Genomic DNA, 27791 nt, shown 5'->3' on the forward strand with positions numbered 1-27791 from the left:
ATGGCGGTCTCAGACCCATCCTCGATCTCAGACATCTGAACAGGGCCCTAATAAAGCATTCATTCAGAATGATCACTTTGAAGCAGATCTTCCTGCAAATTCGCCCGGGAGACTAGTTCTTTACCCTGGATCTGAAAGACGCTTATTTTCAAATCCAGATAGCCCCCCATCACAGGCAATTCTTGAGATTCACCTTCGAAGGGGTAGCATATCAATACACGGTCCTTCTGTTCTGGCTATCTCTAGCTCCCCACACTTTTACGAAGTGCATGGATGTGGCTCTCTCCCCTCTGAGACAGATGGGTGTACGCATACTGAACTACCTTGATGACTGGCTCGTTCTGGCCCAGTCGGAGACGGAGCTAATATCTCACAGATCCATCATCCTCAACCACTTAGAGTGCTTGGGGCTCAGGGTCAATTTTCCCAAGAGCTCGTTATCAACCTTCCATTTACCAACCTTCCCTCCCCCCACGACTGGCCCAGCCTCCTCCTTTATGCTTTTCCCCCGATCACTCTGATTTCTCAGGTTATCAAACGAATCAGGGAGGGTGCTCACAAGGTCCTCCTGGTGGCTCCTCTGTGTAGGAGCCAACCATGGTTCTCTGAACTGTCTCAGTTATTGCCCATGAAGCCATGGCCGGTTACTCTGAGACGAGATCTGTGCCTGGTGCACAGCTCGGGGCAAGGACTCATTAACTTGTGACATTGTCCTTCCTTCAAGACTTAATGGATAAAGGCCGTACTCCCTCTACCCTTAAGGTCTATGTCGCAGCTATAGCGGCCTCTCATGCTCCTATAGCAGGGCAGTCGATAAGGAGAAACAACCTTGTTGTTCGCTTCCTGAAAGGGTCCAGGAGGTTGAAACCTCCTCGTCCCCTCACGGTTCATACCTGGGACCTATCCTTGGTTCTTAGAGGCCTTAAAGGTCCTAGCTTTAGCATCGGTTAAGCGTGTGGGAGATTTACAGGCTCTCTCTGTGAGCCCCCCTTGTCTTGAATTCGGGCCTATTGACTCCAAAGTCATCCTGAAACCAAGACATAGATACGTCCCAAAATTCCTATCCACCCCCTTTAGGGCACAGATGTTCATTCTCTCCATTCTTCCTCCTTCTCAGGATGATCAGGAGTTGAACCTACTCTGTCCTGTCAGGGCCCTGAGGACCTACATTGACAGTTCCGCCTCTTTTCATCAGAAGGAACAGCTTTTCATCTGCTTCGGTGGCCGCACAAAAGGTCTTCCGGTCACGAAGCCCAGATTATCCAGATGGATAGTCGATGCTATAGTGCTTGCTTACTCCTCTTTAGGCCTACAATGCCCTTTAGGTGTTAGAGCGCATTTCACGAGAGGCATGGCCTCCTTTTGGGCATGGTCCTGAGGCGTATCCATCGTCGAAATCTGTGCGACAGCCGGCTGGGCCTCGCCGTCCACATTTGTCAGGTTTTATAATCTGGACATTCCTGCGCTACAGATGCAGGTCCATTCTGCATAAGCTTCACTGCTGTGACCAGCTTATGGGTAACTATATTCTGTGCCCCCTATATGCATCCTAGGCCCCGCTGGCGCCTTGGCTATATGGGATTGGGAGGATGACTCCCCTGTTTTTCAGTCCCCGTTGTCCGGGCTATCCTGTCCTATGGGTATCCGTCGCGAGCCCCTTTTTTGAGCGCTCTGCCCGGATGCTCTGTTGCCCCCCTTCGTAGCACGGCATGATTGGACTGTCCCCATATCCGTCTTGTCTTATGAATAATAAGATGAACGAGTGTAGTCTCGAAAGGGAACGTACTCGGTTATTAACGTAAACTCGGTTCCCTTAGATATGGAACGAGTACTGCATACTTTGTCGCGCTACTCGCGGGACACTCATGCCATCGCTTCAGTCGAATGAAATTGATTTGCCAAGGTGAGAAGGCCACTTATTGGCCTTTTTGGCGGGCTCACTCACCATTGGCTCGCGCAGCTCCGCCGTGCCGTCATTGGTTCATTTACTTTAACTTTTCACTGCGTGATTGAAAAAGGCTTCAGAAATCGGAGAAAAAGGAGTTTTCCCCATATGCGTCTTGTCTTATGAATAATAAGACAAATGATGCAGTACTCGTTCCGTATCTAAGGGATCTGAGGTTACGTTAGTAACCGAGTACGTTTGATCACGAACAGTTGGTACTGATCCATCTTTTGAGAATCATCTTTTTTGCAAATCATGCATTTTACTGACACTTGTTTGCAAAGCATTCCGGTGTGAAATGATTTACACAAACATATACGAATTTAGCTATTTTCTTGGACACATTCCACTCAGGGTGGGATCTATGCGAATAGGGCAGAGTCCCTAAGCAGTCATGGGTGGGGCCTAAGCATTTGTGACGTCACAAAAGCTACAATCTGCAAACGGCTTGTTCTGAGACACTGCTTTTGATTTATGTGGATTAAAAAAAGAGGAGTGTGTGGATTTTTACCATTATAGGGTGGTTGTGTACACACTAGGGCTGGATGATATTACCTAAAATCAAAATCTTGATTAATTGAACATTTTACCTCAATTACGATTAATGAACGATTATTTTGTTTTTGTATTGTTTTTTGTTGTTGTTGTTGTTGTTGTTTTTTTGGCCCTCATAGTTCACTGACAAGGTTTGTACTGTAAATATGCTTGACTATTAAAAATGGGATATTTTTTCCTAATGGAAGAGTGCTCTGACATAACAGCTCACTTTCAGCAGTTATTTTATCTATAATTCTTACAGATTTCTGCAAATTAGCACAGTACCAGTACATTTATTTGAATGCATTAATGAGAGCGATTGCGTGTGTGAATTAGTCCCTCTCTCTATTAATTGTGAAGCTATGGGTTGTAAGTAGTTACTTAAAAAGTAGAAAAAATATATATGCTATAACTTTTGAGTTTCTAAGCTACAGTGATAAATCACAGGACAGCATGAAAGAGTTTCTGCGCTCCTCTCTGTGTGTGCGATCTTCACGTGAAGCCACTGTCTGCATGAGTGTTCATGTGTCACAATGCATCAGCGCACTATAATAATACACATCTGATGATCTAAAATTGCTTGAATGTCCAAACTGGCAAGCCTTAAAACACATAGAATTGACAAAGTTTAGTGAAGATGCAAGTGAAAGTGATCTCACTTCAGGGCTCGCCACTCGCACGTTGTCTGTGTGTGTAGACTCGGCGTTTGAGTTCGCCTCCATGTTGCTTCCATGCTGCTGATAGGACGGGACGGAGTCATGTGAATACACACGCAGTAGTATGTTTTTAAGTATTAACAGGATTAAAAAAACAAAATAACCAACATGGGAAAATTACTTCGGTTAGAGGTTCTGAATTTTGGTTTCGATTACTTTTCGATTAATTGTCCAGCCCTAGTACACACACTGCTGACACACATTTTATGTTCAAACACCATGTAAAAGTGAATTTACATAATATGTCCCCTTTAATTCACACTTTTATCAAAACATTATCAAAAAAAACATTTTGCAAGGTCAGGATTGCCAACCTGATCTCATAAAAAAATGTAAATAATTTATGTGGTGGTGATTTTGTATGAATTTGTATGATGTGATTTGTATGAAAATGTACTGTAAGATGTTTCTAAAAAGTAAGCATTAAGGTCCAACCCTAAACCTAACAGTCACTGGGGCATAAGCAGATTGTACGAAAATGTATGAATGAGATTGTATGAATTGTTATGAATTAGCCACCAATTAGGCAAAATGTAAAATTATGAATTGCTATGTGAGTGTGTTGGATTGTGCACATGCAAAAAGTATAATTCTTAGTGAATTTGCTTTTCTGTCTTTAACCTACTACCCACTGTCATTTTGCAGCATGGATGAAAACAGAGCACCAGAAACATATTATGTCTATGTGACCTCCACTGGTGAAGTGCTCGACGGACGGCCGTTTCACGTGATCAGCTCATGCAAACTTGACATCTACACCTTTCCATTTGATTTTCAAAACTGCTCATATACTTTCAACTCTTACAAACACTCTCGTGAGTGAGCAAAACTGAAAACTGTATATTTCTTGTTTGGCTACTTGTGATTACATTTTACCTGTTGGTCTCTTTCTCTACAGGTGATGATGTTCAATTGTTCTTCTTTCGGCCAGTGGAGCAGATATTCAAGCAGTCTCTTGAAGCAATGACAACTAAAGGAGAGTGGGAGCTGATAGACATACGGGCAGAAAAACCTGTACAGCTCTTTATGGATGGGGGATGGGATAACCTCATTGTTCATGTTGGTGGCATTTTAGATTTAGGGGTAATTCACTAAGAAAGAATCACAACAGCAATCTAATGTCATGAATTGGCAACCTTAATTTTTGCAACCTTTATGTTTAAGAGTGCATATCTTATTTTCTGCAATAATCCAAAAGCCAAGGGAAAAATCCTATTGGGTGTTTTGTCGAATGAACCAGGGTGATGCTTACAAACTGGGATGGTTACAAAAATATGTCATCACTGCAGTTCTCTATATCTCTGCAGATAGCACTTGGTTTGATGGTTAGTAAACAAGCCAAAAGTATGATGTCATGCTTGATGTCAGATTCATCATAAGTGTAACAACACAACAACACAAACTAGGGAGAATAACCCAGGAGCGGGAGTTTATTGAAACCAATGGAGATCAAACAGGTGAGGAATGTGAGGTAAGTATGCAGGTACATTAATAGATACTTTGAAGAGTCTTTAAAGGTTTAGTTCCCCCCAAAATGAAAATTCTGTGGACGTTTTCAAGAGGATGTTTGACTGACATGTAACGCAACCAATTACAGTTCATTTTGTTCACGTCATGTTTAGGGGCGTGAAAATGAAAGTCGATGTCCCTACAATAACAGACCGGCTTGCATCTAATAAATTATTCATTCAAGAATGTTGTGCAAGTTTACTGCAACAATGGAGCTGCAAAATTTACATACTTTTGAAACTCCAGCAATTTTTTTGTTCCTGGTAAGCACTCGTTGTCACAGTTGTAAACACAATGGCGTTCTTCTTCTACGAGGGGATTTGGCGTCATGGCCTTTGTTTCTAGGCGGACCGTTAAAGAACGCAACACGCATCTCCCGCACATCCTGTAGAATTTAACCAACCGATGACGACTTCGAAACTCCTGAAGTGTTTCCAGTTAAGCTTGCCATATGCATCAGACATTCAGCCAACCGTCCATGGGCGTGATGTCTGAGGCTGAGACTAGGGGTGAACTATCCCTTTAAGAAGTTCAGAAAACATAAACAGAACGCGATTCACCAATCGCGATGACAGGTAAGTGTCACATGTCTTTTCTTTTCAAATTAGGGACTTAAAATCAAGAAATCAAGTAAACGGAGTGCAAGTGAGCAATTAAAATATAAATCCAAACGAGATGGTGATTAGCTATGGGTCTGTATGATTACAATTCAGGCAAGTGAGAGCGGGTGACTGAAGGCGAGGGAGGTGTCTACAATGTGCTGTGACTGAACCTCCACATCCACCAAACTTTTATCTAACAATCCATGGGGGAGTGGAGGGAGGAACGAGGAACCAGGGAGGAGATGACAATGGAAGGAGCCAGGGAGGAGATGACTGTGGGAGAAGCCAGGGAAGAGACAATGGTGGGAGGAGCCAGGGAGTGACCCCAAGCAGGAGCACCAGGATGCGGGCCCACAGCAGAGTCGAAAGAAGGGAGGAGCCATGGTTGAGCCTTGGTGGAGATGCTAGGCGGAACCAGGGGGATGACTGACTGAGGTGGAACTAGTGAAGATGGAGACCCAGGCAGATCCAAAGAGACTGGGTAACAATGAAGGTTCTGGTGACCAAGGCAGAACTGCGGGGAGGAGCGGCCTTGGTGAAGACAGGGTACCAGAAGACTGAGGCGGAGCCAGTGCAACTAAGGACTGAAGTGAAGCCAGAAGGAAGGAGGAACCCAACAGAGCCAAAGGGGTAGAGGGATGAGTCGCAGACAAAGGCCCGGAAGTGCATGGCGAAGGCAGAGCAATGACTGACCAAGGCGGAGCCAGAGGGACGAGGAAGCCCTGTAGAGCCGTAAGGATGACGCTCCCAGGTGGAGCCGAGGAAGCAAGGAGCTGAGGTGGAGCCAACAGATTGATGGGCCAAGGTGGAGTGATGGGCTTTAAGGTTAGAAGTGGAGCCAGAGGGTCAACACACCAGAAGCTGCTAGGTGTAGCCAGCATAGGAGGAGTTGAAGGGCAGAATGGAGCCAGCGGAGACAGGGCCAAAGAACTGGGTAGCAAAGGCAAAGGGTTTCAAGATGGCCTTCTTGGATATGGCAGAGACTTCAGGAACAGCAGAGGAGGTGGGAGTGGGAGGCAGAGAGCATCAACAACGAAAGAGACTTGGAGCTGGCCGACAAGCCACACAGCCACAGCACAGTACTGGCATAGTACGCGACTCAGTATTGGCCGACGCTGTTCATAAAATTAAGGTTGAACCACTGTAGTCAAGTGGACTATTTTAACGATTCTACCTTTCTTAGCCTTGAAAGTGGTAATTAAATTGCTGTCCATGGAGGAGTCAGAGAGCTCTCAGATTTCATCAAAAATATCTTAAGTTGTGTTCTTATGGGTCTTATGGGTTTGGAACGACACGACGGTGAGTCATTAATGACAGAATTTTCATTTTTGGGTGAACTAACCTTTTAAAAGCACAGTCTTTTCAAGAAATCAGGTAAACAAAACATTATTAAAGGTCTTTCAAAATCCAAAAATGGTAAGTAATACAGGTAAGTATCCAATAAACAGTTTACATAATCACTTATCTCTTTAACAGTTATCTCAATAAAAATTGTCCATCAACAGGTAAAAAAAACACACAGGTAAGGCTTTTCCAACAAATAATAGTGCAAAATGTGAGTCCATGTAACATACAACAAGGCCAGACCCTGATTGAGTGCAAATGAATGGTTTAAATACAAGTCCAAACGAGATGGTGATTTGCTGCAGAACAAAGTACAGCCAGAGTGATTAGAGAGCAGACGGCTCAGTATGCTTTTAAATTGCTCTTGCAGTACTTTGACATCATACACCGATCAGTCTGCACAGTGCCGCTTCAAGTCGAACACACATAATAACCAGGTTCCACACAGATTGTGCATATGCCATATGGTTTTGCTTGTCATCTGCTCTTGTGACAGGAATTGAATGCACTATTTAACGGGACCACTAGTTGGCATCACTCACAGTTGATTTGTTACTTTTAAGAACTAGTTGAAGAAGAGGATGGAAAATGCCAGAAAATAAAATAAAAACAACAAAAGACAAAGTTGAAAACAACAAAAAATGGAAATACAGTACAAGGAGGTTAGATGTTGCGCTGAAATACCATTCACAAAGTTGTGAAACTTTATAGTGAATTTACTCCCAAGTGTTACGTTTGCTACTGTGAAAAGACGTTTACTCCTGAGAAACACTAATATTCTCATTCACTGTTGTGGACTAGATTGTCTTGAGACGTCGAGCTACGCTGTATGTGGTGAACCTCCTGATTCCCAGCAGCTTCTTGCTTTCTTTGGATCTCTTCAGCTTCCTCCTGCCTCCTCAAAGTGTGGACCGTGCTTCCTTCAAAATGACACTCATCCTAGGTTACACCGTCTTCCTGCTACTAATGAATGACCTGCTGCCTGTCACTGGAAACAACTTACCTCTTATAAGTAATTAAACCTTCTTATTCTCTACCTTTGCATATTTTCAGAATCAGAATCAGAAAGAGCTTTATTGCCAAATGTGCTTGCACACACATGGAATTTTTCTTGGTTCTGAAGCTTCCAGTGCACATAAACAATACAACAAGAAACACAAATATAAAACAGATAAAAGTATAAAGACACTAGATTTAGTCCTAATAAACATTTACAGATTATGAAAATATTTACAGTATTATGAATAAATATAAATATTAGCTGAGTTTGCAAAGATATTGCACTAAGCAGAGGGGTATTGCACTTACAGGCATATGCCTTGGAAGGCATTTATCAGTTCAAGAGGGAAATGGCCTCTTTTATCTTCACCCTGCTGAAAAGGCCAGATGGTCACCAGCATACGTTGATGGTTTCTAGAATGGGATGCTGGTGCAACCTACCCTTCACTGGAGCTGACCAGTGTAATCATGAAGATGGCTCTGGTTAATCAGCTTAAAACCGACAGTTGTATGCATGGATTTTCAAAGTATACTTTTAATGTTTACGCTCAGAGGAGGTTGAAACGTGCATTACAACAACTTGCACTCTGTGGACAGAATGTTTCATCCTTGCAACCTTGCCCAGTGTCTGTGCAATTTCTCACAATGAGTTATAAGCCAAATACACATCTTGTTAATATTTTAGGCTAGAGTTGTACAAATACGGGTACTTTCTAACCTCTTCGCACCTTGTGGACAAATTAATTAGTGCAAAAAATATTCAATGCGCATGTGTGGTTAGGACGCTAGTATACATGTAAAAAGTGATGTGTACATTGGGCTTAAGTTTTTCTGGTCTAGGTTGTAGCAAAACCTGCGTGAACTGCCTTTCTCAAAAGCATCATAGACCATCAAAGGTGCTAATGGTCTCTACAGTCTTCTACTGTACTTATGCTTAAGAGGCTTTTGGGAAACACAGCCCAGGACTCTTTCAGAAGCATAGGTAATCCTTCTTCACCTCCAGCCTTATCTGATCTAATCTTTCTCTCTCAATCTAGATGTGTTTTTCTCTCTCTGCATGGCCTTGATGGTAGCAAGTCTACTTGAGACTGTCCTCATCACCAATATCTTGTGTGGTTCCCGTGACTTTCCTCCTTTACCTAAGTGGCTCAGGATTCTGGTCCTGAAATATCTGGCTCAACTTGCTTGTATGAAGAAATCTTGTGAAGAAAACTCTGAAGGTAAGCAGATATTTTCGTCTTCCAGGATGCTCTTACACTAGAGCAGGGGTTTTCAAAGTGTGGGGGGCGCCAGAGCATGTCAGGGGAGGCATGCAGAGTGGTAAAAAAAAAAATTAATTAATTAGTGACTAATAATTTTAAACAACACATTATAGAGGAAACAATACTTTAAAAAGTTAAAAAGAAGCAGGTTTTTGGAAAAGAGACATTACGTTTTGGTTTCTCTGTTTTCGATCAGATCATTTTAAACCGTAAACTCCTGGAAAGTTTTCAGTCTAAGGATCTAGTAAGTGAATGCATTCAAACAGCCAGTCCAAAACAGCCCCAATGCAGAGAAAACCCAGCTGATTTTATCAGAGATGGAGGAGAGAATAGTGTGTTTGGCTTCAAAGCATAATATTTCTCCTATTCTGTGATTGTTTTGAAGCAGCCCAAGCCGTTTCTCATTGTGCTGTAAAATACAGACTGAACAGCGGTTCAACCAACCACAGCATGAGCATGTGATACACAAACTACATCTCTCAGTTGGATAAAGCAAACCAGTGTCGCGCTAATAAAGTTGATGGATGGCGATTGTAATCAAGATAAAAACGATTACAGTGGCATACAGGACTCGTACATTAGGCACAGTTCATTATTATTGATGGGCAAATAAATACTGTGCGGATCAACGGACTGAGCGATATTGAAAATTAGTAAAAATTGGAGTGTGGGGAGGTGCCATTGTGTACATTGTGTCAACTAGAGTTATTGCTGCGAACTTGACGATGTTTTACAACAGTGTTCTTGTTTCTTACATATAGGAAATGGATCTGAGAGCACTTTCTACAAAAACACCATGACTGATATTCCAAAGAAAGAACAAGTTAGTGCAAGTCCAGTGAGAGTCTGGGATCAATGTCTAGAGGAAATGAAGAAGATGAGTAAAGATTTATTGGCCATCCGCCAGCAAGTTGAAGAGCACTTCAGTAATGACAACAGCACTGATGAATGGATGATGTTTGGTCAGGTCATTGACCGTGTGCTCTTTATACTGTATACTGTCTTTATTGTTGTGAGTTTAAGCACAATTATGGTTCTGTGGCTGCACTCGTACAGTCTAGACAAAAAGTCATAGAATATTATTGCCTGCTTTGCGAACTGAAGACACCAAATGTCTGATGATGTCAATGGGGCCCAGATTTATTTCTGATGTAATGCAAAGGATCATCAACAAAATACCCTTTATAGGTGCTTTATGTGTCCTAATACTTATAATTGCATAGAATTATGGCACACTTTTCTGCTCTAGAATTCAAAAAATATATATTTAAACTTAATTTTTAACTTGAATCTGACATTTTGTTTTATTTGTCTTATTAGTTTTGGTACAGCATGAATAGCAATTTTGATTGTAGTCACTATCCAGTTAAGTTTGAGGAAAACTTATAATAAAAATATCAACAAACTTTGCTCCTGGTTTTGTGGTTGTTTTGTCAAAGTGTTAATTGAGTTGAGTTGCCATGCTATATTAAATATATTTTAATAAATTTCTAAATGATTAATTATGGTAAATGATGAAAATGCAATAAAAATGCAGCATGTTAATTTAAAAAAAGTTACATGTCAAGTTTCATACAAACTAGGCAGATTCTGTGGGTTTCAAGGTGGGATTGTGAAAATATAAAACTAGTCATAGCATATAAAAAAAAAAAAAACACTACAAATATACACAATGACAAATATGTTCAAGTAGATTTAATAAAGAAAGAGTGTCAACATCTTGAAGAGACATCATAGCTCAAGTGTGAATGCAGTGTTCTTTCCTCTAATTAAATGTGTGGCACTTTTTCTTTTTTTTTTTGTCTAATGGAAAAACAAGGTAGATCACTAATGAGTTCAAGATCCAAAGCTATTAAAACAAGATAGGTCAGTGGTTACCGAAGGTGTTAAACAACATGTAACCTCACATAATGGTGCCAGTAAAGAGTAGTCACATTTCACCTATGGAAGTAAGTGGTGTGATTTAAACTTGAGCAGTTTTAAACAAAAGGATATCTTATCTACACAGAGCAATATGGGACATCTTTTGAATTTTCTTTTGGCATGTTTCATTCTACTTACAGGTAATGAATTGAAATTATATGTGGATCACAGACGTAATACTTTTGGTCAATTTTGTCAATTTTGTAAACCAGTAAAAACAATTATGAAATATCTTCAATGATTCATTTTTACCGAATCGATTGTCTTAAAAATAAAATGAACACATTTATTTTAAAAGCAATTAGTTTTGCTGGCTTCCAAAATATTTGTAAAATTTTATTCTTATTTTGACTTTGATCTACAGAAGTATTTAAGTACTTCTTGACATGATTTAGAGGAAGTGTGTGTGTGTTTTTTTTTTCTTTCATATGTTATCAGTTGTCATTTATCATCTAACATGATTGCAAATCAAATTATAAACCAGACGTGATATTTTACTTTCTTACCTCAAAAAGGTTTTTGTACAGTAATTACTTACGACTTCTATACAGAGTCTTTATTCTGCTGTCATTTTGAATTTATTTTGCTTTCTATACATTTATAAGATTAGATAACATGGACTAGAAAGAAAATTCATCGCTAAAGTTAAAAATGCTAAAAATATCCATTAGGGATGATCAAACAACATACAGTACACTTAAAAATGTTGGAAAGTAATTGCCTTAAAAGTGGTAGAATTCATTCATTCCAAAAAAAAAAAAATAATAATTTTTTTCGAAGTTGTAAATAAAAGATTATTTGAGTATGTTTTACAAGAAAATACTATTTCAGTATTTCTACTTTAAAATTTCAGTAACACTTTACAATAAGGTCTCATTTGTTAACATTAGTTAATGTATTAACTAACATGATATAATAATGAGCAATACATTTGTTACAGTATTTATTAATCTTTGTTAATGTTAGTTAATAATACAATCGTTCATCACTTGTTCATGTTTGTTCACACTAATTGTTAACTAATGTTTACAAATACAACTTCTGATTAAAAAAATGTATTAGTAAATGTTGAAATTAACATTAACTAAGATTAATAAATACAGTAGAAATATTGTGCATTGTTAGTTCATGTTAACTAATGTAGTTAACTAATGTTAACAAATGGAACCTTATTGAAAAGTGTTACCAAAATGTCACGTTTAATTCAATTTGTTGTGAAAATTACTAGCAATTTCTGAGTGAAAATTGTTTATGCACCAAAAGAAAAAAAAAAAGAAAAAAATTATGTACAACTGTGTACAAAAATATCGAATATTACAGTATTTGCATCTGACTGTAAATAAAAATGGACATCAGATGAAGTCACTAAGTTAGTTTCCCTGATTTATTGTGTTATTAAGTGTTGCCATGTCTGGTGAATATGCTTCAATGTGAAGACGGACAGAGTGGACCTACGTATGAATCTCTACAGCAAGTCATTGACAAGAAGTCCTTCAGACCTTCTGTCAACCTCAGCACCCCCACCATCACCAACATCTCCTTCACTCTCTACGCTATCTTGGGAGTTGTAAGTCAATATGGGACTAGCTATATGTGTCTGGCTGTATAAATTATACTCGCATCTGAACATTTTGATGGCTGTTCTGTTTTGCAGAATGAAAAAGCACAAATTCTTACCACATTCCTCTGGCTCAGACTGGTAAGTTTGGTGCATAAACAGTAAAAAATGTTTTAATAATCACTTGAATATGACATAATCCTGTTCTTTAATCATGTTTGGGTATAGTACTGGTTCCATGAGTTCCTCATTTGGGATCCAGAACCCTGTGATGGCATTACGAAGATCTCTCTTCCTGTCAAAGATCTCTGGACTCCTGACATAATCGTTTATGAGTTGTAAGTGCCCTCTAGTGGGAAAGATCAGGACATCTTTTTTTATTGCTCTGAAGAGAATTAATAAAGATGTTTCACAATGTTTTACCCCAAAAATTCCAAAAATTAATTCTGATCAACTGCAGAATTCAGTGCAATTTCCTAATATTTGTTGTCATCCATGGCAAAATACCCAGCAAAGAGAAAATGTTCTCAGAACTTTGGCCAATGTTCTGGCAAGGTTCTCTCAAAGTTATGAACAAATGATCTTCTAGTAACATTAATAGAATGTTCATTCAAAGTTATCTGGTCTTTAATAATGTTTTCAAAATGTTAACATAAAAACATTACTTATACATGGTCATTTAATGACTGAAAGATTTTTTAACTGTTATTACGTTTTAATGTTTGCAAGATGATAAAATGGCCAAAAAAAAAATGGCATACCTGGTATTTTAATCCATCTCTTTTGTCCACTTTCAACCACTTCCGTCCTGATTTCTTCGAGGGGAGGATCTATGGGTGGGTAAGTGTATGGGTTTTTCAGATCTTTCAATCTAATGGACAAAATACGGTCTTGCAATTTACATATTAACGCGCAGTTGCGCTTCGGGCATCCTGAGTTCGAGTCCCGGCTCGTGGACCTTTCCTGATCCCATTCCCCTCCTCTCTCTCTCTCTCTCTCCAACTTCACTTCCTGTCCTGTCATAATAGAGGCAAAAACGGCAAAAATAAATATTTTTAAAAAATCAGGAATGGTCAGAGAACACTGTGCTTGGTATGTTTTTCGTCTTCAAACCAAACTTGGATCTTCAGCCGACAAAGTTAAAAAAAATCCTGTCTGGTTACTGCGCTTCCCATAATGTTTACACAGTAGGTTAGTAGGCGGAGAGTAGCCGGTCTTTTGTGGCTGTTCGAACACATTTGACTACATGAGCATCTACACCATGAAAGCAATCTGTGTGGATGTGTTTTAGACTACCTCTGGAAGTGGTTGAAAGTGAACAAGCTCAAAACATTTTAGACCCCATTTACACCTGTATTTAGCACTGTCCACTTGTGATCGGATCAACAAAAACACATCTTAATAAATAGGGCCAGGTGTAAACAGGGCCAGTTATCATTATTATAATCGTCTGTAGTATCATTCTTGGTGTGAACGGGTCTTAGCTATAACGTTTTAATAATCGATCTAATTTTATGAGAGTAGCGACGTCCACATCACAACTATAATGATATACGGCACAGAGGAATGATATCAATGAAACAATGTTCAGAAAAAAATGTTTCCAGCTAATAAATGATTCAATCAGAATCCATCCTACTTAAAGAACTCGATCATTTAAAATGGCAGATGAGAAAAACTACAGCGCGCACTTAAACAGAATATTATCGTCTGCTGGGTGCTAATATAGTTATTGTTATAGTTACTGTAACTTTCTTGATGTGAAAGGGTTTTAACTGAAACAGACGCTACATTTATGTCTCATGTCACACTGAAAAAAAATGGCTTTGAAACAATTTTCACTCAGAAATTTGCACGAAAATGGCAAACAACACTGAATTAAACATGAAATTTTAAACTAGAAAAATGTCTCAGGTTACGTATGTAACCATGGTTCCCTGAGAACAGGGAACTAGACACTGCGTTTTGCTGCATATGGGGAACGTCACTCGTGAACCGGTGTCTGAAAGCAAAGTATCAAATCTCTCCAATCATACTGGCCGGCGACAGCCTATGACGTCATCAAGACGCGGCCCAGAAGTATACAGGTGCTGGTCATATAATTAGAATATCATCAAAAAGTTGATTTATTTCACTAATTCCATTCAAAAAGTGAAACTTGTATATTATATTCATTCATTACACACAGACTAATATATATAAAATGTTTATTTCTTTTAATTTTGATGATTATAACTGACAACTAAGGAAAATCCCAAATTCAGTATCTCAGAAAATTAGAATATTACTTAAGACTAATACAAAGAAAGGATTTTTAGAAATCTTGGCCAACTGAAAAGTATGAACATGAAAAGTATGAGCATGTACAGCACTCAATACTTAGTTGGGGCTCCTTTTGCCTGAATTACTGCAGCAATGCGGCGTGGCATGGAGTCGATCAGTCTGTGGCACTGCTCAGGTGTTATAAGAGCCCAGGTTGCTCTGATAGTGGCCTTCAGCTCTTCTGCATTGTTGGGTCTGGCATATCGCATCTTCCTCTTCACAATACCCCATAGATTTTCTATGGGGTTAAGGTCAGCTGAGTTTGCTGGCCAATTAAGAACAGGGATACCATGGTCCTTAAACCAGGTACTGGTAGCTTTGGCACTGTGTGCAGGTGCCAAGTCCTGTTGGAAAATGAAATCTGCATCTCCATAAAGTTGGTCAGCAGCAGGAAGCATGAAGTGCTCTAAAACTTCCTGGTATATGGCTGTGTTGACCTTGGACCTCAGAAAACACAGTGGACCAACACCAGCAGATGACATGGCACCCCAAACCATCACTGACTGTGGAAACTTTACACTGGACCTCAAGCAACATGGATTGTGTGCCTCCCCTCTCTTCCTCCAGACTCTAGGACCCTGATTTCCAAAGGAAATGCAAAATTTACTTTCATCAGAGAACATAACTTTGGACCACTCAGCAGCAGTCCAGTCCTTTTTGTCTTTAGCCCAGGCGAGACGCTTCTGACGCTGTCTGTTGTTCAAGAGTGGCTTGACACAAGGAATGCGACAGCTGAAACCCATGTCTTGCATACGTCTGTGTGTCGTGGTTCTTGAAGCACTGACTCCAGCTGCAGTCCACTCTTTGTGAATCTCCCCCACATTTTTGAATGGGTTTTGTTTCACAATCCTCTCCAGGGTGCGGTTATCCCTATTGCTTGTACACTTTTTTCTACCACATCTTTTCCTTCCCTTCGCCTCTCTATTAATGTGCTTGGACACAGAGCTCTGTGAACAGCCAGCCTCTTTTGCAATGACCTTTTGTGTCTTGCCCTCCTTGTGCAAGGTGTCAATGGTCGTCTTTTGGACAACTGTCAAGTCAGCAGTCTTCCCCATGATTGTGTAGCCTACAGAACTAGACTGAGAGACCATTTAAAGGCCTTTGCAGGTGTTTTGAGTTAATTAGCTGATTAGAGTGTGGCACCAGGTGTCTTCAATATTGAACCTTTTCATAATATTCTAATTTTCTGAGATACTGAATTTGGGATTTTCCTTAGTTGTCAGTTATAATCATCAAAATTAAAAGAAATAAACATTTGAAATATATCAGTCTGTGTGTAATGAACGAATATAATATACAAGTTTCACTTTTTGAATGGAATTAGTGAAATAAATCAACTTTTTGATAATATTCTAATTATATGACCAGCACCTGTAAAGGAGCCGCCAGTGAAGCAGTCAGTATCTTATCGTCTGAAGGGATTGTTCAGCAGGCAGCCCCGATGCATGGCAAGGAACGCAGTGTCTCATTCCCTGTTCTCAGGGAACCATGGTTACATGCGTAACCTGAGACGTTCCCTTTCAAAAGGGAACTCAACACTGTGTTTTACCGCATACGAGGTACGATATACCCACGCCGCCATGCTTGAGGGGAGTGTATGCCAAGAAGATGGCTAGACAAACGTCAACTAGCAGTTTCAAATGAAACGCCAGAGCAACTCCCCCTCGGGTCAAACAAAGGCTGTCAGTGACAGCATTCCCTACGGCCAACAGCCCAAGCTATAAGCCTCAAAGATGCCTTCCGCAGAAGGCCTACCAAGGCCGCTCCAAGGCTTCTGGGACCGAACCTTCAGAGGAAAGAGGGTCCCTCTAAGGGAATGTAGCCAGGGGGCTGGAAGGAACCCCAGCCAGTCACTAGAAGGGGAACACAGTCATCCCAAATGCCACCAGGAAGGCCGACCCGGTCCGATAGCAACCTAGTCTTGGCCAGCTACCTGTCTGAACACAGAGCCTCAACAACGCATTCTTCAGAGAAGATATCCAGTAAGAGTGACTGCAAAGGGGCAGTAAGCAACTCAGACCAGAGCATAGAGACGGGCATCCAGGAGAGCAGGACTCAGCTAAGTGCTCTTAACCCTACAAATGAGGGGAGTAAACTCTGCTCAATCCTAGGATCTACTCAGTGCCTGATTATTTGCACTGAGGAGGCTGTGCACTCTAAAGGAACCCAACAAGGGGAGTACATTACCAGCCTGGGGGCTGGTCCTCAATAGGGAGGCCTCGGAGAGGCCTTCAACCACTGACCAGCTTAGGGAGCTAAGTACTATGCAGGACAACCCTCAAAAGAGGGGAGTACAGAGCTCAACCTGTATAACCTACAGATAGACCGTACTGTAGGCACAAAATCATGGAGGCCCAAGAAGGGGCCTACAACATGACAACAGTTCTACACAGTGTAGAAAAATATAAATAACACAGCAGCCTTGCTAAAGGCCAACATGTGAAGCTACAAGTTTAATCTGCTTAAGTTTCAACACCCAGATGTGGGGGTGGGAAAGCTTCAGGGGCGGCCTGTTAAGGCCACAAAACCTCGAACAGCTAGCTTGCTGAAAGCAAGAACCCACAAACATGTAACTCATTCAGAATGAAACTGAGTTAAACCAGCAGATAAGACTGTAGAGTGCCCACATAACAGTCCACCTACCACAATCAGACAAGCAGTATACTCAGTAAAAGCACCTTTTACTCTTAAAGTAAGAGGAGAACAACATATGCCATCATGTTCTGTAGGAGGCCCAAAGTGGGCCTACGACTTCAGACAGACACGTAGCATCAGCTCGTGGCAGTGTTTTAATCTCAAGGGAGCAAACACAAGAAAACCAAACCAAAGTGGGGTTAACTAGATAAACTCAACCTGAGCCAATGGCCACTCAGCAATGTACTCAGTAAAACACCTTTTACTCTTTAAGCAAGAGGAGTACAAAGACATACGCCAACGTGCTCTCAAAGGAGGCCCAGAGGGCCTGTGGCAGCAAGGAGTTAAGCTCACACATGTGTAGGGCAAAACTAGAACCCAAAGCAAACACAATGCTTTGGGTTGCACAATACATATCATCCTGAAAAGAATGGATGCCTTCACCAAACAGAAATAACACATCTGTACTGAACCCTAGAGAACAGGAGCTAACCAAGCTAACACCGTAACCTCAAGCTTGAATGCTAATTCAAGGGGCTCAGGGGAAAGACAAATTCAGTATGAATGAAGTTCTAGAAAAGTGGGGCCTAAGCAACATAGCATACACTTATCTAAACAAAGACAAGGGCCTACCACCTGAGACAACGGCACCAGGGAGGCTAGTGGCAGCCTGCTACCTTAGCTTTTATCTAACTAGCACCTACACCTAAAGGATAATGGGCATTTGGCCTGACAACTCAAATAAGAGGAGGCCAGAACTAGGAACTATACAACCTGACAAGGGATAGTAGCAATAAAGGGTGAATGCTTTAGTAAATCACCTAAACCCTAGTTCTAGCCTAGGCCAGCTAAGCTGTGGGCCTATAGGGCCGCACGAAGCATGAATCTGCCTGGGGCTAAAACTCAACCTCTGAACTCAACCAGAGAAGAGGAAACTCAAGTAAAGCAAAGCTCAACAAGCAAACAATGTCAGGCGGCCCAGGAGGCCGACACTAGACATAGATCTATCCGAAGTAAAGAGTGCTAACTCAAACATACTCTAGCTAAAACCAGAGGAGAAGCTACTCTACCAAAGGTGGCTGAGATGCGGCCATTTTGTGGCCAACACAGTACAAATAAATTGTTCCAGCCAACCTAATGGAACTTCGGTGCCCAAAACCCCCTATCTTTTTCCATCTACATGCTCAGGAAAAACTATACAGGAAAAACAAGGTCGACATATTTTAAAATATAGACTTACCTTCCTGCGGCTCGAAGACTGAAGACTCCTCATTTTCCACATGGAAGGATGGAATCTAGGGTTCTTTTAAAGGGTTAGTTCACCCAAAAATGAAAATAATGTCATTTATTACTCACCCTCATGCCGTTCCTGTAACGCATGGTCCATAAATGAAGATGATGCACACAGGATACGATAGAATAGCGTTTACTGGTTATACACATAAGAACAGGTTACACCAACAATGACTGACAAGGACTGAACAGAACGGGCAGTATAAATACAAGGGTAAATGAGGGAACTAAACAGGAACAGGTGGAGGAAGATTAACTAATCAGGGACTAACGAGGACAGGTGCAGACTTGACAGAACTGAAGTAAACAGAACATAGATTCATAATGCTCCGAAGCTTCCTGAAGCAGTATTTTGAAATCGACCATCACTATATAAGTCCTTATTTTGTTTTTTTGGCACACCAAAAATATTCTCGTCGCTTTATAATATTATTATTGAACCACTGTACTCACATGAACTGATTTAAATATGTTTTTAGTACATTAATGGATCTTGAGAGAGGAAATGTCATTGCTGGTTATGGAGGCCTCACTGAGCCATCGGATTTCAACAAAAATATCTTAATTTGTGTTCCGAAGATTAACAAAGGTCTTATGGGTGTGGAACGCCATGAGGGTGAGTAATTAATGACAGAATTTTCATTTTTGGGTGAACTAACCCTTTAAGCCTAAAAGAGCCTCTTCACTATCAAGCCAGAAGGCGAGCCACCAAAAAAATATTCATCATGGGCCCAGCCATCAGCCTGACTGTAAGAAGCGTCTGAGCATGTTACATGAATCAAAAACACAGGAGGTGAAGAAGAAGAGGAGAGGGCAGATGTAAATTGCCCTTGCAAAGAGGGGATTGATTACTGATGCTGCTGGCGTCTGCGATCGATCACCTCTCTCAAATCCTGCTTCTTCTTCCGTGAGTCCCACCTTTTCTGGGACCTGCTTCGTGGAGGAGGAGGTGCCCGAGAGGCCACGCTGGACTTTTGGCCCTGTCTTCGATCCTCAAATCGAGACAGGCCGGGACCTCCTGTCTGTCTGGGCCCAGATTCAGATCTGAGCGGTATGCAGGTTTTAAACGCTGCCGAGCGCACCTTCGCCTCCCTGAACTTTCCCACCACCGCTTTGACGGAGGTGCCAAAAAGTTCGGAAGGCAAAACTGGCGCATCAAGGAGAAAGCCCTTCTCTTTCTCCCCGATGTCCGCCTGGTTCAGCCACAGATGCCTCTCCATGGCCACCATCGCCGCCATCGATCTTCCGATCGACGCGGCGGTTTGCTTGGTGGCCCGGAGAGCGAGATCCGTGGTGTGGCGCAGCTCTTCTACCGCCTCAGGGGACAGACCCTGCCCCTGATCCAGATCTTTCAGCAGGTCGGCCTGGTAGGCCTGTAACACCGCCATGGTGTGTAAGGCCGCCCTGGCCTGACCCGCTGCCGCGTATGCCCTGCCATTTAAGCGAGAGGTGGTCTTAAGGGGCTTAGAAGGCAGGACCGGAGCTTTCAGTGTCGGTGCCTGCCCCCTGACAAGATAGTTCGCAAACGTCTCGTCAATAGGAGGCATCGACACATACCCATGCTGGCTCAATCCCTCAACATCAGCAAAATTCCCCTGCTGATGTTGGGAGCGAATATGGGTTCTTCCATGCCTTTTCGATCTCAACATGGAGATCAAGAAGGAATGGAAGGCTCACGGGGGCTGCTGGGCTATGGCCAGAAAGTAACCGCTCGTCGAGCCGTCCGCGTGCGGACCCTTTCTTAACACGCTCCTAAGGCTGCTGCAATCAGCCAGAAGCGCGTTCCATAACCTCCAGCAGCTCCGCATACGCAGGGCAGGGAGGCTTTGAAGATTCAGCAGGCTCACCTGCTTCCTCATCAACAGCCATCTCCTGTTCTCTAGGGCTAGAAGCCAGAAGAGCACTCGCTGCTGGATCCAATGACGTCAATGAAAGGACGTCATCGTCATCCAACAGCTCATCCTCGCCGGCCGCTGGGGGCTGAGAGAGATTTACACCTCTCTCAAACTCCTCATCGAGCTCCACCTGCGAGCCCCATGATTTCAGCCACCGCTCTGCCTCAGCACGAGCGGGGCCAGAACCACCAGGCAAAGATGCTGACACCTCTTCCCTCGAGAAGAGTGCCAAACGAGAACGGAGCGTCCTTATAGGGAGACGCTCACAGTTAACACAGACAGCGCCCTTAAGCACTGTCTGTGCGTGCTCCTCTCCCAGACAGAAAACGCACAGATTGTGTGTGTCACCGGGTGTCAAAAACCTTGGACACGGGTCAGCACACTTTCTGAAACGTTTGTCAGACATGATATAAAGTTTCCTTACCAGATTCAATGAAATCGCGATCAGACAAAACAGTTCTGAAAGACGAAAAGATACTGACTGCTTCACTGGCGGCTCCTTTATACTTCCAAGCCGCATCTTGATGACGTCATAGGCTGTCGCCGGCCAATAGGATTGGAGAGATTTGATATTTTGCTTTCAGACACCGGTTCAAGAGTGACGTTCCCCATATGCGGTAAAACGCAGTGTTGAGTTCCCTTCCGAAAGGGAACTGAAATAGTTTTTTCCTTTAAAACATACAATCTTCAAAACTTCTTGTTTGTTTCATACAAACAAAACTGGCACCATCTTGCGTCTCAGTCATCGAATAGCGACAATGACCTCAGAAGATTTATAGTATGAATATTAGCTATGTATTATTTTTGCAGTGATCATTTTGTATCAAGGCCAATTTTGTACGCTGTAATGGACTATTTTTGTCTTAGCCGAAGATAGTAATAATATTGTCTACAAGTAAAAAAATAAATAAATAAATAAAAAGTAAAAAAAAAATAATAATAATAATTTGACCTCAAATCAATATTTGTCCTCTCTCTCCCTCTCTTCTGGTGTTTAGTGTGGATGACGATGTATCTCAGGCCTGTCCTTATGTGTATGTGAACCACACGGGCCACATCCGCTATGACAGGATGTTGAGGCTGGTTAGCGCCTGTAACCTACAGATCTTCAGTTTCCCTTTCGACATACAGAACTGCTCTTTCACCTTCGGCTCCTACATGCATACCAGTAACGTCTCAACTTTCATTGCTTTCCACATTTCCTGCCACCTCAGCGCATATTTGACAGAGGCATTTCCTTTTGTGTGTTTCTGAGGTCTTTGAAGGTTCACTTAATCTGTTTTAGTTTCTGTGGACTTTCACATGTAGTAATTTAAAGTCAACACATACTGTATGGCAATAAGAGAATGTCAATTTTGAACAGTTTAAATGTAATGCCTCTAAAATGTCATGTGGTGTAACCATCAAGTAAAACGTAATTACATATTTTCCTTACATCACAATATGTGAACCAACCTTAATCCTTTTTTTTTTTTTTTTTTTTTAAATACAATACATTTAAATACAAAAGTATTTATAAAAAAAAAACCTTGACAGTCATGAGGGTCTGCAAGGGTCCTTTCTATGATATCATATCCTGCATGGATATGATATTTGGATATTTACTGCATGTTTCAACCACATGACTGTGTGGGTCGCACCAGAAATAAAGAAGTTTTGAATTTTAAAAAATTATGGAAGCAACTCGGACTATATAACTCACAATTACGACTTTATATCACAATTCGGAATATATAGCTCAAATTGCGAGTTTATATCGCAATTCGGACTATATAACTCACACTTGTGAGTTTATATCTCACGATTCAGACTTTATAGCTCACAATTGCAAGTTTATATCTTACAATTCTGACCTTATAACTCAAAATTGCGAGTTTATCTCTCACAATTGTGCATTTATATCTCACAATTCTGACTATATAACTCAAAATTGCGAGTTTATATCACAATTCTGACTATATAACTCACAATTGCGAGTTTATATCAATTCAGACTATATTACTCACAATTGCAAGTTTATCTCTCACAATTCTGACATTATAACTCACAATTGCAAGTTTATACCACAAATCAGACTATATAACTAACAATTGTGAGTTTATATTTCATAATTCTGACTTTATAATTAACAATTGCGAGTTTATCTCTCACAATTCTGACTTTAAACTCACAATTGCAAGTTTATGTCTAACAATTCAGACTGTATAACTCACAATTGCAAGTTTATATCTCACAATTCTGACATTATAACTCAAAATTGCTAGTTTATATCACAATTCTGACTATATAACTCACACTTGTGAGTTTATATCACAAATCAAAATATATAACTAACAATTCTGACTTTATAACTAACAATTACAAGTTTATCTTGCACAATTCAGACTATATAACTCACAATTTCAAGTTTATATCACAATTCAGACTATATAGCTCACAATTGCAAGTTTATATCTCACAATTCTGACCTTATAACTCAAAATTGCTATTTTATATCACAATTCAGACTACATAACTCACACTTGTGAGTTTATGTCACAATTCAGACTATATAACTCACAATTCCAAGTTTATATCACAACTCAGACTATATAGATCACAATTGTGAGTTTTTACCTCACAATTCGGACTTTATAACTAACAATTGGGAGTTTATTTCACAATTTGGACTTAACTCACAATTACAAGTTTATCTCTCACAATTGTGCATTTATATCTCACGATTCAAATTATATAACACAATTGCGAGTTTATATCACAATTTGGACTATACAACTTACAATTTCAAGTTTTTTTTATCTCACATTTCGGACTATATAACTCACAATTGCGAGTTTATATCTCACAATTTGAATTTTTTTCTCAGAATTGGGAGTTTATATGTCACAATTCTTATTTTTTCTCAGATTAGTATATAAATACCCAATTCTAAGAACAAAAAGTCTGAATTGAGAGATATAAATGCCCAATTCTGAGAAAAAAAAGTCCAAATTGTGAGATAAAAAGTCACAGTTACCAATTAAAGTCACAATTATTTTTTTATTCTGTGGCAGAAACAAGCTTCCATAAAACAAAATACATAAAAAAAAAAAAAAAACTAATAAATAATTTTATTCCAAACTACTTAAAAACTACTTACTTTTCAAGAATTCCATTCTTTTAATGATATCAGGACAGAGAAAAAATACCTTTTAATACATCAATTAAAACATGCTCATAGAAGCTGTGTATTAAAGTCATTACACATGAATAGCATGGAAGTTTTTATGCATTTTGGAACAAATTAATAAATATGACCAAAAATATAAACCGATTTCATGTTGACATGAATTCAACAACTAATTTAGCTGATTAGGCAAAGCAGGTTCCTGCATGTGTCTTTAACTGTAGTTATAACATCTGTAATACCTGTAACCCCTTCAGTAAAGGATGTCCGTGTCAGTCCTGCCCTGGCCTTTCAGGAGATGACTGAAAACTCAAAGCGATACCTGCAGGCCAGTGGAGAATGGGAGCTGGTGGTTATACTGGGCGACGCAAACATTTTGAAGTTCGGAATAGATGAATGGGACATCATCACTTTCTGGGTAAGAAAGGGACAAAAAGGGAGTATAAATGGCTATGTTTAGAATAGCATACTAATCATACTAAGCATACTTATGAACTAATAAAATTTATAATAAACAGAATGCGTGTTGGTGTGGACGCTAATATAGTTCTTGGTGTGAACGAGCCTTTACTGTTTCCATCCTGCAGGTGGTGATAAAGCGACGGCCGATACTGTATGTGGTGAACTTGATCATCCCCAGCTCCTTCCTCATGATCATTGACATCCTGTCGTTCTACTTGCCACCGCACAGCGTGGATCGATCCTCCTTCAAAATGACCCTCATTCTGGGCTATACAGTGTTTCTTCTCATTATGAACGACTTGCTTCCCAGCACTGCTAATGGAACACCTTTAATAGGTCAATTAGCCAAAACACACCTGTGTGAGGCAATGTGTGAACATCAAATGACGAACATTGGTTGATTACACCCAGGAGAGTAGAGTAGACTGCTTTATTAACACTCTACTTAAAGGAACAGGTCATCTAAAAACAATTTTAACAGACTGAACATTTTTAACAGACAATTTTCATAAGTATATTCAAATCTCAAGGAGTGTAATGGCAATCATATTTGCGGCATCACTGAATGTAGAAAATTCGTCAGACTTCACATCCATTTAAAGTAGCCTAAATCAAGTAAATCCACTAGCATTAGCAATGCTAGCCATTAAATTCATTTAAAATTGCATATGATTGTGTTGTGAACCAAAACAATAATGTAGAAAACAATCCAAGTTACTTTTTATGGACTAATTATCTTTTAGTGGTCGATATTCTAAACATTTTTTTTCTCTTGCTTCAGCTGAAGAATCTTTAGCTTTTATCCATCCATTAAAGGTTGTATGCTCCTCTTAAGCCAAAAGTACACCAGTTTTGACATGAACATATGCATACAACCAAAAGCATGAGCTGTGTCCCAAATGACGCACTATACTTCAGTATTTTTCTTTTTGGAATTTTCAGTGTAAACACACTACTTGCACTATTTGTACTCAAAAACCAGTGTTGCCAAGTCCGCGGTTTTCCCGCGGAATTGGGATACTTTTACACCGTTGCCGCAGGTCATTTTTCATGTCCGCGGGTTGAAGCGACCCCACATAACATGATATTTAGCCTCTGGAATGCGGGTTTACTAGGGGAACCCTGCCAAAAATGTGGATTTTTCCCCTCGGAACACGATTTTTTTCAGCGGAGCCCCCTGAAACGTGATTGGGCTAGTTTTGAGTAGCAATTGGGTGGGTTTTGTTGTGAAAACCTGCCAACCCTGTCAAAAACGTCATAGAATAGTGCATAAGTACGCAAATTGGGACGCACCTGTGGCCTTTCAAAGTAAACTGCTAGCAGTTGATAGCACGCAAACACAGGTGGTCGATACATGCGCATTAGGAATTTTCATCCTTGTCCAGTGTCTGTGCTATTTCTCTCAAGATAAAATGCCTTCGTACTAGGGATGTCAATAGATACATTTTTTCAAGGTAAATTTAGGTGTCTTTCCAAAAAAGGAATGTGTGATCAGTGTGTCGAGAGCACACATAAATGGTTTGTTTGCACATCAATATAACGGACTCCACATCCGGACATACAGTGGTATGTGGATGTTTTGACATTACGTTCAGTCGATATTTCACACAGCATGATGCGTGAGGGCTTGCGCTCTTCAGAAACAATGACAGAGCGCGTGTTTTAAAGCTAAAAATACACTGGAATAAATAATTCACTTAAAAAAGCGTCACTGTTCTCACTCCCTAAGGTAAGGAGACAGTTTTGAACACTGGCTGATTATGTATTTGCTCAAAAATTGATTTTGGATCATTTTTTGCCAAAAAAAAGTTACGGACTGCAGCTTTAAGTAGTTTGTTGTTGTTGTTCTGTCTCTTCACTTTCTTTTCCGACTGTGAAAGACCAGTGTTGCCACTTTGTGGACCAACTAATTAGTGCAAAAAAATTCAGGCGCATACCATGCTGATGACACAATTTGAGACATGAGCACTATACACATACCCTAGCGTATGCATAAAACCGAAGTATACTTTCAGCTTTATTCTGAAGTCCTCCAAGGCCATTAGCAAAACAAGTGTTGCAAGATGAAACATGCAGAGTGAAATGAGAGACATGAAAGTACCACCAGTATTTTGCCATGGACAGTGGTGAATTATCCAGTTTAACAGTCATTATGCTAACCAATTTTACTTACATGGTATGTGAATTAAAAAAAAAAAAAATTATTAAACAATGTCTAAAATTTGGTTTCACCTCCTTAGGTATCTATTTCTCCGTGTGTTTGGCACTCATGGTAATAAGTCTACTGGAGACGGTCCTCATTACCTGCGTTCTCCACCATAATTCAATGAAGTACAGGGAGGTGCCGCACTGGGTACAGGTGCTGGTGATGCGCTTCATTGCTCGAATTATTTGCTACAGTTTCCCCGAAGACCCTTTAGCCAAACTAGAAGTGAAACAAGAAACCGACGCATGGGTTGTCCAGCCTTCAGAATCAACGTCCAGTCAACAGACACCCACTAATGGTGAGATGCTCCAGCAAAATTTCACTAGCTATGTTTCCATCCATTTCCATTTAACCAGTTTCCATTTAACTTGTGCACAAAATTTAAATATCCCATAAAACACCTGCCAATAAAGCACCGTTTCCATCCCATGTGTTTAAGAGAACAAAATCACTTCCTGAGAAATTGTCGCAAAATGTCTCATCCGCAATCAGGGAAGCCACTGTGGCTCTTTTTTCCTACATCATAAATGACTTGCATCTCAGAGCATGCAAATAAATTCCAATAAACACTGTCATGTTTGCGCTCGAAGGCGGATGCTGGTGTTTGTGAATTTGTGAATCTTGTGACAGTTCTTAAAGGTCATTATACCAAATCATTCTGATGACAGACGATATGCTTGTACGAGATGCATTAGCGCTGCGCAGACCGATCGGCATATGACATCAAAGTGCCGCGAGAGCGATTCAAAAGCCTATAAGGAATCGTATGCGCTCCAAACGCTCTCGCGGTATTTTGATGTCATACGTTCATTGGTCTGCGCAGATGCATCTCGAACAAGCCTTTTAGCTCAGGCATTTCAGAACAACCAAACCAACATTTGAGATGCTGTGCAATAAAATTGGTCCTCTTTATTTGTTGCGCATTGAGGGATTTATTCGGTAAATGTGTTTCCACTGTACTTTATGAGCATGTCTTATTGGATAAAAAAAAAAATTATCCGCCCCATTTAGCGCACAAGTTTCTGTGCATCTTAGCGTTTCCAAACAGATTTTTTGGATATCCCAACATTTGCATAAAAATATACAGCTAATGTATAGCAAGTTTATAAACTAATGCTACATTTTTGCTTTTTTGGCCCCTAGTGTCTGGAACCATGACACTGGATGTGCCTGAACTCAGACAGATCAGTCAGGATCTTAGAGAGATGAACTCTTATTTGACCATTCTACGAAAGGAAGACCATCTACAGAACCAGTGGTGCCACGTGGGATACATCCTGGACTTCCTTCTCTTCCGCATTTACCTGCTGATAATCACAGGTTATGCACTTGTAATCATATGCATGTGGTGCATTTGGATGAACCAATAGAAAAATGACTTGAGGAAAATTATGTTTATATATATTTTTTGTTGTTTT

General features: G+C 40.5%; 1 protein-coding gene and 1 long non-coding RNA gene across 2 annotated transcripts; both read left to right on the forward strand.

Annotated features, from left to right (window-relative positions):
* The first annotated feature begins 4611 nt into the window (after positions 1–4611).
* On the forward strand, positions 4612–10323 carry LOC127520927 (uncharacterized). The gene is made up of 2 exons (XR_007932231.1): positions 4612–8872; positions 9676–10323. It is a non-coding gene; the product is annotated as an uncharacterized LOC127520927 (long non-coding RNA).
* Positions 10324–12088: 1765 nt separating this feature from the next.
* Positions 12089–27766, forward strand: LOC127520926 (5-hydroxytryptamine receptor 3A). The gene is given in 9 exon segments (XM_051909656.1): positions 12089–12234; positions 12236–12404; positions 12492–12536; positions 12624–12733; positions 21538–21707; positions 23963–24123; positions 24293–24503; positions 26408–26671; positions 27517–27766. Coding segments are annotated over 9 exon segments (1503 nt in total). The 3' UTR covers positions 27744–27766.
* The last annotated feature ends 25 nt before the right edge of the window (positions 27767–27791 follow it).

Source organism: Ctenopharyngodon idella, chromosome 10 (genome assembly GCF_019924925.1).
Source record: "Ctenopharyngodon idella isolate HZGC_01 chromosome 10, HZGC01, whole genome shotgun sequence".
In the NCBI taxonomy this organism is placed as follows: Eukaryota; Metazoa; Chordata; class Actinopteri; order Cypriniformes; family Xenocyprididae; genus Ctenopharyngodon; species Ctenopharyngodon idella.